This window comes from Gadus macrocephalus, chromosome 17 (genome assembly GCF_031168955.1).
Source record: "Gadus macrocephalus chromosome 17, ASM3116895v1".
NCBI lineage: Eukaryota > Metazoa > Chordata > Actinopteri > Gadiformes > Gadidae > Gadus > Gadus macrocephalus.
Window position 1 is genome coordinate 8,623,060 of NC_082398.1, and position 11,673 is coordinate 8,634,732.

The window sequence follows — 11,673 nt, forward strand, 5'->3', positions numbered from 1 at the left end:
AAGCAATCGCTCGTGGGGTTAAAGTTAGCGGTGGCGTGTGCTAGCATTTTTGTATAGATGTATCCATGTATTTGTGTGTGATTGAAGGTAGAGGAGTTACGGAAGATCACACACACACACACACACACACACACACACACACCACACACACACACACACACACACACACACACACACACACACACACACACACACACACACACACACACACACACAGTGTTTTCAGACAACGTGAGGTTGGAGAAAGGTTATGCTAATCAATGTGCTTTGTCAGTGAGTGATTAGCATATTAAAGAGTGCCCGGTACCCTGAGAAACATCCCCTACGTAGCGCACTGACGTCACCCCCCAAACACGCACGGCAGCGGTTGCCTAGCAACATGAGGCAGGTCCTGACGACAGCGCCATAGAAGTGCTGACTTGAGCCTCGTAGGAGTACTGGTACTCCTACTGTTTTGCAGAAGTCCTGGTCACCACTTCAGAGTGTGGCCGGTTGGGTAACAATGACGAGTTCACACAAGCTTCCTATGTACTATTTAGTCATCGGGCAGACACTTGGATATAAGCCACTTACGGTGCTTTCAGAGACAGGTTGGGGGTGAGGGGCCCTCATGGTGAAGGATGCCTACAGGTTAGACGGCGGGCATTGGGGATCAAACCGAGAACCTTTCAGCAGGTAGATGACCTCTTCTGACACTACATTATCCGGCGCCTCGCCCTGTCCTATATGTATTACAACATGTATGGGATGTCCAAGGCCGCTGATCTCAGCTCGGCCCGGGGCGCAAGCGGAAGCAGACATTACTCGTGGCCTCGTCTTCCCACCGAAGGCATGTTAAATCCTATTCAGTCATATTCAATGAAACAAATAAATGGGACCCCAAAGAGGTGCTCATAGTTATCATGGGAGGGTCCTAGGTCTCTCTCTCTCTCTCTCTCTCTCTCGTCGCGCGCGGTCGCTCGCTCACTCACTCACCGGGAGACGGCGTTGTGTGTGCCGGGCTGTTATGAGGTGAGAGAAGTAGTCCTCCACCACAGAAGCAGTCAGGTGTTCCTTCAGGTAGGGGTTAGAAGCCGGGGTGGACGCGCAATCACTCCTAGGGAGAGAGAGAGACATGGACACAGACACAGAGAGCGAGAGAGAGAGAGAGAGAGAGAGAGGAGAGAGAGAGAGAGAGAGAGAGAGAGAGATTGAAGGCCCTAACTTGTGTGTAGAGGTGTGTGCCGTGTTATTCCGGCATCTTGCGAGAACTAAAATAACTAAATGTGCACGAGTGCGTCTTCCAGTTTAGATGGTACGTGTGTGAGGGCCTCCGATGCGTGGACACCACCACCAAGGCTAGGAAACAAGAGGTCCTACTGTGCAACCTGTGTGTGTGTGTGTGTGTGTGTGTGTGTGTGTGTGTGTGTGTGTGTGTGTGTGGTGGTGTGTGTGTGTGTGTGTGTGTGTGTGTGTGTGTGTGTGTGTGTGTGTGTGTGTGTGTGTGTGTGTGTGTGTGTGTGTGTGGTTGCTGACCTATATTGGCCGAGTCTCCCTTGTCTCCACTGCGGGTGTATGCAGCTCCTCTATCCTGTAGCTGTGGGTCCCGCTGGGCAGCTCTACACACACACACACACACACACACACCCACGCACGCACACGCACACACACACACACACACATAAAGATAGCATTAAAACACGCTTCCCACAATGATAGCCATAACATAACATCTTCATTGATACAATAACAACTAACAGTTCCCTGGGAACAGTTGTTCCCAGGGAACTGTTAGTTCTTATTAATGACCTAGCCTAGTGGTTAGGGTAACTCCGGACTACTGAGGGTGTGTGTGTGTTGTGTGTGTGTGTGTGTGTGTGTGTGTGTGTGTGTGTTGTGTGTGTGTGTGTGTGTGTGTGTGTGGTGTGTGTGTGTGTGTGTGTGTGGTGTGTGTGTGTGTGTGTGTGTGTGTGTGGGGTGTTGAAGACACCCCACACACACACGGACTGTACCAACGGGTTCATCTTTAATGTCCCCGGGGACACACAGTATTAGTACGTTTTGCGACACATGGACCCAGTATTACTGATGTACCACGAATACACCTCTGACCGTTCCCCTGCCTCTGTGGTTCTGAGTTCATACATCAGGGATGGATTATAGTGACTCATGATTTATCTTCATCAGCGTGTTGCTAATCCATTAGTTATGCCTGCTCACCACAAACCAATCAGACAAAGATAATATATCCAGGAATCACATGTGCGTGCGTGTACATGAGTGTGTGTTTGTGGGGGATTCAAGGTCATGTGGCAGCAGAATTAAAATGGAGACACTCTCTCTCTCTCTCTCTCTCTCTCTCTCCTCTCTCTCTCTCTCTCTACTTCTTCATCTCTCTCTCTCTCACTCTCTCTCTCTCTACTTCCTTCATCTCTCTCTCCTTCTCCTCTTACCTCTCTCTCCCCCCTCTCCCACTCCCTCCCTCTCCCTCCCCTCGTGGTGTAGTTTTGTTCAAATGACATACCAGCATCAGTGGTTTCCTCTTCCTGAGTGGGCGGGCTTCCTGCTGCACTGACTCTGGCTCCGCCCCCTCTGACAGTGTCTCAACTAGCTCTCCACCAATGTGCAACTCCACCTGTTGTGATGTCACAAAAACATGGTTTGCGAGTACCCTATATCAGGGGTCCCCCATCATTTTCAGCACCAAGGACCGGTTTGATTCTCCAAAAAATTTCATTCGTTGATATTTTCATATCGTGTTGAACAGTGAACAATGAACAGTGAAGGTAACAAACTCTTAAAAAAGAACGTGAACTTGAACAAGTGAAAAATTAACAAATAATATATAATAATACAATAATATATTGAACTAAACATGAATTAACATCTATCAAGTGTAAACATGCACAACACAATATGTCAGTAAGGGAACTTAACGCGCGTTTGTGAGGCCACAGAATAGGCTACAATTTATTTGAATCAGTGGAGCCCTGTGCTTGTTTCCCCTGCAACAAGAAGGTTCCATCTGGGGGTGATGGAAGACAGTGACATGCGTGTTTGATATGTCCAATCGATTGCGCAATTTTGTTTTAGTTGCAGTCATTGCCGAAAACCCGGCCTCGCATAGGTAGGCCTACATGGTGGCGCTTTTACGGTTCTCTCGGGATATTACGCTTTGGTTTTGATCCAAAAACCCGCCAGGGAGGTTTGCTCAAACACACTTTTAAGACCACCATCATTTGCTATTTCGATCAATTGATCTTCCTCCTGCACTGACAAGTGATTCGGGACATTGACAAATGGGTTGCGGATCCGCTCATTCGTTCGCCGTGGATCTATGGAGGATGGGAAGTAACGTTCGAATTCATTTGAAAGCGCAACAAGGTGATCGCGCGCCAGCTGCGAGAGAATGGGCCCTGCCTCAGTCTCTCCCAAACTCCCCACTAATGTTTGGCACATATCGAACACTCCCCTGTCCACTCGTCGTCCCCACAAATCAAGCTTGGCTTTAAATGCAGCAACTTTATCTGCCAGTTTAAAGACAGTCGTCCTTCTCCCCTCTGGAGTGTCAGGTTGAGCTGAGCTCATAGTGTGACACTATTGTTGAACTGAACAAGTAAAGTGAGCTTAGGCTGCGCACGCAGCCGCTGAAACCAATACGTGTCGAGGACGGGACAGAGAGACAGTTACGCCTAAGAAAAGAAGTTAAGACCTTGCCAAAAATGCAAACATGTTAAGTGTAATCTAACAACTGCATATAGATTTATGGCATGTAAAAGAGTGACAGTATTGCAATGCAAATTTAGTTTATTAAGTGTGCATGCATTTTGCATGATATATATATATTTTTATTCATGTCGTAGCCTACTAACCTACGGGCCGCTGCTCTATATAGTAGACACTTATCTCAATTTATTACACGGCTCTCCTCAATGCCATGGAACACTCCGCTCACTGACCTCCGGCGGTGAATTATTTTTCGAAAATTGGCCGTTGCTAATTATAATGTCCGCTGTCAAGGGAAGTGGATGCTTTGTTTTTCCTGACATAATTCAGCTAAAGGTCATTACGGAGCAGGTAGGGGCGAGGGAGCGTCTAGAATGCATACAGGTAGAGCGTGGACAGTGTGGATCGAACCCTGAACCTGGAGTCCGGAGTTACCCTAACCACTAGGCTAGGTCATTACTGAGGTGACCAGGTAAGCTCACCTGGAGCAGGGACTTGGGAAGCATGAAGAAGAACGGCTTCAGAACAGGGGACCTGTGAGTGAGTGAGTGACCGAGAGAGAGAGAGAGAGAAAGAGAGAGAGAATTCAGATGTCAGTAAATAACAGATGTTCTTTGTTTACTTTTGCTAGAATCTGCTCTTTTTCGATGCAGAGAACCATAAATGCAAGCCACACTATCCGCCAGCGAATCAGAAACATACGTACACTCTCGGACGTCCGCCAACGATTCCCATCAGTCCGGGGGCTGCATGGGAGAGAAAGAGAGAGAGGGGAGGATGAAGATAAGGAGGGAGAGGTAGAGGGGGAGAGTTAGCCTTATAGAGGGGGAGTGAGAGGGAGAGGGAAAGACATATTAGTAAAAGACATATTCGGTATGTCGAGGTCATGAAGGGTCCTGTTTGTCTGATGACGGCTGATACTGCTCAGTAGTTTTTACTTCCTGAGCTCCATCTACTTCATCACCATCATTCCAAACCATCCTTCTCCCACTGACTATGACCCTCTATTTGACCACACACACTGCTCCACTAGGGTGTGAGTGTGAGTCTTACCCATGCCAGTACCCGCAGATGCGATCTCTCTGGCAAAGAACTCCAGAGCCTTTTTCTGTTTGTGGTGTACAGACATCCACAACACAGACTCCCTGGATCCCTAGACACACACACACGGGTCATTTAGATTATGCGTGTCTGTATAAATATAACTGTGTGTGTGTGTGTGTGTGTGTGTGTGTGTGTGTGTGTGTGTGTGTGTGTGTGTGTGTGTGTGTGTGTGTGTGTGTGTGTGTGTGTGTGTGTGTGTGTGTGTGTGTGTGTGTGTTACCGGGCCAGCAGCGTTGGCTCCGTACGTGTCCTCAGCTCCCAGGACCTGAATGTTCACGGAGCTGAAATCTTCGAACCCCAACTGTGTGAACAGCCTCTTCGCCCTGAACACACACACACACACACATCAAAAACGTTATTGTTGATTTAATTTAATGCTATGACACAGAATAATCTACAAACATGCACACACACACCGGGTAATGAGGCTCTGGGCCGTTCTTCTGGCCTTCTCCGCAGACCGAGGTCCTCCCACCGGACACACGGCTGTCGCCCTGAAACCATCCATATAGGTAGCACACACCTGGGGCGAGAGACATAGAGTTAACACACACACACAGAGAGAGAGAGAGAGAGAGAGAGAGAGAGAGAGAGAGAGAGAGAGAGAGAGAGAGAGAGAGAGAGAGAGAGAGAGAGAGAGAGAGAGAGAGAGAGAGAGAGAGAGAGAGAGAGAGAGAGAGAGAGAGAGAGAGAGAGAGAGAGAGAGAGAGAGAGAGAGAGAGAGAGAGAGAGCTGAAACAATCCATATAGGTAGCACACCCCTGGGCGAGAGACATAGAGTTAAGAGAGACAGCTAGATGGCTGTTCTTCCTACCTTGTAGTCACATGACGGGGCGTAACCTTTGGCACCAGACACACTGACTGCTCCTCCCTCCACACCTGACCACACACACACACACACACACACACACACACAGATATGTATAGTATGTAATATCTATAATTAGACATTAATATGCTTTCAGGACAATCTGGGCATCCAAGACGAAACCGTTCCCTGGGAACAGTTGTTCCCAGTCAACACACACAAACCAAGCATTTTTGTTTATGCTTGTGTGTGTGTGTGTGTGTGTGTGTGTGTGTGTGTGTGTGTGTGTGTGTGTGTGTGTGTGTGTGTGTGTGTGTGTGTGTGTTGTTGAAGAGATCTGGACTGCACCAATGGGTTCATCTTAAGTTCAAGTTTTTTATTGGAACATTCCAACACCACTGACCTCAGTCATTCAAGGACCCCGCTAACAACCACTCACTATCGGGGGTCCCCACTGTGGAACCCCCTAGGGCCCGTTCACCTGCGATGAGGGCCCCTTCTGCCCACCTGTGCTCTTCCTCTTCCCCACAGGGGGTTTCTGGTTCCCTGCTTTTTGGGTTCTTAGTGTTGTTGTGTGGATCTCTTTTTGTGTTTGTGTTTGGGGGAATGCAAATTGCTGACCAATGAGACATCCCAGTCCCCTCCCCGCCTTATCAACAACCCTCTGAGTGGCAGATGGAACCCTACAGCTGGCAGGGGGATCGACGTGGTCCGACCCGCCGCCGCTGAGCAGCTGAATGCATGCCTGGGGTTCAAGCACATGCACGGCTACTTTGAGCTGGTGAGCCAGGCAGGGAATGGAACTACTAACGCACGCACGCGCACACACACACACACACACACACACACACACACACACACACACACACACACACACACACACACACACACACACACACACACACACACACACACACACACACACACACACACACACACACACACACACACACACACACACAGCTCCTGTGGGTCAGGAGTTCAGTGAGGATTCTTGAACAGGGTTGATGGACCAGGGTTCATTTAAGGGTTAGTTTGGAGTGGTTTTGAGTGGGTTTTTTAGGGGTTATTTTACGGTCATTTAAGGACTTAGACAGGCTGACTGAGCTGAATGTTTATTTAGTATTTATTACTGATTTTATCCAGAATGATATTAACAGCTTTAGCATGAACTCAGATATTACTCAACCATTTATACGAATTAACAATATATGTTCATAATGATAATTAGAAAAATAATGCATGCATAAAAAACAAAGTGTGATTGTGTGTTTGAAATAGTGAAGTTTGATAAAGTTATCTTCAAATATGTACAGACTAGAAACAGACAGAGAACATGAGGTGTGTGTGTGTGTGTGTGTATGTGTCCGCGCGCGCTGCGCGCGTGTGTGTGTGTGTAAGAGAGATAAGGCATTTGTTGTGCTGTGTGAGGTCCAGACGTGTGGGAGGGGTGATGGATGGATGTTAAAAGGTTATTAAAACAGTGAGCAGTTCGATTCCCGGTCACATTCTCCTCCCAGTGCATATGTGCGTGATGGGTGTGTGTGTGTGTGTGTGTGTGTGTGTGTGTGTGTGTGTGTGTGTGTGTGTGTGTGTGTGTGTGTGTGTGTGTGTGTGTGTGTGTGTGTGTGTGTGTGTGTGTGTGTGTGTGTGTGTGTGTGTGTGTGTGTGGGTGTGTGTGTGTTACCTGGTATCTCCGTGACGACCACCTGGCTGAAGTCACAGGTGACGTCGGGCAGCATGTAGCGGCGGGGGTCTGCGATCTCGTACACCAGCTGCTCAGCCGCCGTACCGAAGGAGACCAGCCCCCCGGTGCCGGGGGGCTTGGAGAGGACGAAGGAGCCGTCCACAGAGCACTCCACTATCGGGAAACCCATCCGGTCCCTGGGACGAGAGACATAGAGTTAACACATAGAGAGAGCTCATCCTCCGTAATGTAAATACTGTGTATTTAGAGTGTATCTTTAACTTATCTGTTTATAAGAGATACTGTCATTTTTGTATTTTTTATAATATCACACATTTTACTTCTTAAAGTACTTTTATAGTATAACATTTGATATGTATAGGTATTTTGTATTTAATGGTTCATAGTTATTATTATTATAATATGTACCTCACCTTTTTAGTTTTTATTTTATAACGCTGTTTATTTTATTGTTCACCTGCTTTAGCAATGTAAATGTATATTTCTCATGCCGATAAAGCTTTTTTGAATTGAAAAATTGAGAGAGAGAGCCTCTCACCAGTCAGGGACCGTGTGCCAGTCGGTGAATATTCCTCCAGTGCTCTGGGCTCCACACTCTATCAGATGTCCTGCAAGACTACACACACACACACACACAGTCGTAACATTGAAAGATTAATAGACATAGACTATGATTATTAATAGTTTAGGATACATGTGCACCTTCCGGCAGCCAGCAGGTCATAGCTGTCTGTCTTCCAGCCGAACTGCAATGAAAAACACTTTATTCAACACACACAAACACACCTGCAACTCTGGGTGACTCCTTCCTCCTCCTACATATACACACATAACTCCTCTCCTTCCCTCTCCTTTTCCCGACCTCCCTTACCCTCCCTCTTCTACATTTCTCTCTCCCCATATCTCTGTCCATTGACTACTTCCACTCCTCTTCCTATCTATCCATCCCCTTTTCTCTCTTCTCCTTTATCCATCTCTCCTCCCCCCAAACTCCCTCCCTCCTCTCCCCCCAGAATCCCTCTCTCCTCCTCCCCCCCCCCCCAACTCCCTCCCTCCTCTCCCCCCAGACTCCCTCTCTCCTCTCCCCCCAAGCTCCCTCTCTCCTCTTCCCCTCCCCAAACTCCCTCTCTCCTCTCCCCCCTCCTCCCCCCAAACTCCCTCTCTCCTCTCCCCCCTCCTCCCCCCAAACTCCCTCTCTCCTCTCCCCCCTCCCCAAACTCCCTCTCTCCTCTCCCCCCTAACTCCCTCTCTCCTCTCTCCCCCAACTCCCTCTCTCCCCTTAACCCCCCCCCCCCCCCCCTCTTCCAGGGTACCGAGTGCATCAGGGGTCCCAGGGCCACCGCTGAGTCCACACAGCGGCCCGTCACCACGATGTCAGCCCCCCGGTCCAGACTCCTCTGGATAGACACCGCCCTGTTGGGCAGGGGAGAGGGGGGAGGATAAGGGGGAGGGGAAGGGGGAGGAGAGGAGGGAAGGAGGGGCGTGGGCCAGGGAGAGGTGGGGGAAGAGGAGAGAGGAGGCAGGGGGAGAGGAAAGAGGGGAGAGAGGGGGGAGAGGAGGAGACACATGGGGGACAAGAGAGGGTAGGTTGATCAAATGAAGGCATTGACAAGGAGTGCATTGTATAAACGGCAACAGGTGTGTGTTCTTGCAACAGGTGTGTGTTGTTACCCCAGGTATGCATTCATACTGTGAAGGGTCCGTGGTAACCTTTGATTACCACTACCATCCGCCATCTTCACCTCAGACAGACTGCCTTTCTGAGAGAGGAGGAGAGGAATAAGAGAGGAGAGGAGAGAGTAAGGATGAGAAAAGAGAATGAAGAACGAGAGAGAAGTGAGAGTAAAAAGGGGAAAGGATATAGAGGAGAGGAGAAGGGAGGATGAGGAGAAAGGAGAGGAGAGGATAAGAGAGGATAAGAGAGGAGAGGAGATTAAAACCAGTATTGGTACCCATCGCTTCACCACTAGAGACGATGTCTGCTTCTAACCTGAGTCATGAGGTCATCGCCCGTCACCACGGCAACCTTCAGGTCAAGCCCCGCCTTCTTAATCACTTCCTGTATAGCTCCAGCACATGCCAAGGGGTTCACACCCCCAGCGTTGCTCACCACCCGGATACCTACACACACACACACACACACACACACACACACACACACACACACACACACACACACACACACACACACACACACAGTACTGATCACATAGCTGGAGGTGCGACTATAAGATTACTAGTATTATCAGTAGTTTTATGACCTCACCTCTCTTGTGGATGTCAGTGATGAATGGAGCGATGGCTGCTTGCACAAAGTCTGGAGCATAACCCATGGTCTGTAGAAATATAGAATATAGACAATAAACCCATGGTCTGGAGAAATATAGAATATAGACAATAAACCCATGGTCTGGAGAAATATAGAATATAGACAATAAACCCATGGACTGTAGAAATATAGAACATAGACAATATACCCAGGGTCTGTAGAAATATAGAACATAGACAATAAACCCATGGTCTACAGAAATATAGAACATAGACAATAAACCCATGGTCTATAGAAATATAGAACAGGAAGACATCACAAACAAGGCATACCATGATCTTATTCATTCTGCAAACACAAATGCACAAGCATAATGCACACACCCACACACACACACACACACAGAACTCACAGGCGTCTTTGCCTTGGCGGCGGTCAGGAGGGACATGGTGATCTCACTTAGGTAGTCGAACACCAGGAAGTCCAGCTTCCCGCCATAGATGAGCTGAGGCACTACACACACAGACACACAGACACAGGGGCACACATGCGTGCATACACACACATTCACTCAGAAATAGGTAATGTGAGATTAAGTGTCATATACTACCGGTACAGTACTAACATGTGTATTACTAGACTGCTTGACTACAAGGCTACATGACAGGTTACCCCGCGTCCAGGGGCTTATTGACACCTGACAAAAACCTTAAAACCTAGAGCTGACTACTTTCCTTTACTTTACAGGCAGTTCCTGCCGTTACAGCCCAAAACACCACCTACACAGTGCAAACCTTAAGACTTAAATAGTGTCTCTCTGTGTTTTAGTTTGTCACAATACCTGATGTGGAGGTGTCGCCCCAAAACCCGGAGGCACATCCTATCCGGACGGACTTGCTGGAGGTAGAGTAGTGTGTAGTACTGCATGGAATAGTAGAACTGTGAGCAGTATTACTACTGTAATGGTACATTAGGCGCTGGCTGCAACGCAACATCCTACGCGTTTTGGACATCGCCAAGCGCCGGGCAATGTGGACTAGATGCGGGCAATTTGACATTGAGGTTAGTAGTTGTGGCTACGGACGGTGCAAAGCTGCAGGTGAATGCAGGCTAAAGGCAAAGGGTTGGGGTTCAAGTTGCCCGTCCGCCGTCAATAACAGTCCGACGAGGAACACGGGCTGAGCAAGCTCAGCTCAGCTCAGTACATGAAATGCTCAGAATAGGCAAGGCAAGGCAAGGCAACTTTATTTATAGAGCACTTTTCATACACAGACTCAAAGTGCTTCACATATAAACATTGTCATACAATAAAATAAAATAATAGATATTTAGCTGAAAGCTAAAGCAAATATAAAATAGAAAAAGGCATTTTAGTATTAAAATAGAAAATAAAGGCAAAGTTAAATGTATTTAAGATTTAGCAGAAAGCTATAGCAAACATAAAAGTCTTCAGTCTTGTTTTAAAGGTGCTCAGAGTTGGGGCAAGTCTTAAATCCTCTGGGAGTTTATTCCAGCTATTTGTTGCATAGTAACTAAATCCTGCTTTTCCATGTTTTGTGTTTACTCTGGGGATAATTAACAGATTGGTCTCAGAGGATCTTAGTGGTCTAGAAGGCTGATGTAGTGGAAGCATATCAGTTAAATATTTTGGGCCTAAACCATGTAGGGATTTATAGGTTAGCAACATGATTTTAAAGTCAATTCTCTGACCTACAGGAAGCCAATGTAACGATTTCAGAATTGGTGTAATATGATCAAATTTTTTGGTCTTTGTTAGAACTCTAGCAGCAGCATTCTGAACAAGCTGAAGCTTCCTCAGAGTTTGTTTTGGGAGACCTGTAAGGAGACCATTGCAGTAATCAAGCTTACTAGTGATAAAGGCATGTACAAGTTTTTGTAAGTCTTCGGTGGACATGAGCCCTCTAAGTCTTGCTACATTTTTAAGGTGATAATATGCAGATTTTGTAACTGATTTGATGTGACTGTCGAAATGTAAATCTGAATCCATGATAACCCCTAGATTTCTGGCTTTGATTTAGGTTTTCAGGGACAGAGAGTGAAGGTGTTCGGTTACTTTAA

At 47.4% G+C, this 11,673-nt stretch overlaps 2 protein-coding genes across 2 annotated transcripts in view; both read right to left on the reverse strand.

Annotated features, from left to right (window-relative positions):
* Positions 1–612, reverse strand: part of LOC132445763 (uncharacterized) — a 2,132-nt gene extending 1,520 nt beyond the window's left edge. Inside the window, exon 1 of the mRNA XM_060035888.1 lies at positions 574–612. Coding sequence (XP_059891871.1) covers positions 574–612 — 39 coding nt within the window. The remainder of the gene's footprint in view (positions 1–573) is intronic.
* A 169-nt stretch (positions 613–781) lies between these two features.
* lratb.1 (lecithin retinol acyltransferase b, tandem duplicate 1) lies at positions 782–10,754 on the reverse strand. Its single transcript, XM_060077082.1, has 18 exons — positions 10,436–10,754; positions 10,007–10,107; positions 9,592–9,661; positions 9,316–9,446; positions 8,997–9,085; positions 8,639–8,738; positions 8,028–8,071; positions 7,864–7,941; positions 7,305–7,501; positions 5,624–5,688; positions 5,226–5,332; positions 5,030–5,132; positions 4,759–4,858; positions 4,412–4,451; positions 4,188–4,239; positions 2,504–2,614; positions 1,516–1,598; positions 782–1,096 (listed from the first exon to the last, which is right to left on the reverse strand). Exons 1-17 carry the CDS (start codon positions 10,650–10,652, stop codon positions 1,566–1,568), a joined length of 1,638 nt encoding a protein of 545 aa, XP_059933065.1. The 5' UTR covers positions 10,653–10,754; the 3' UTR covers positions 782–1,096; positions 1,516–1,565.
* Between the last annotated feature and the right edge of the window lie 919 nt (positions 10,755–11,673).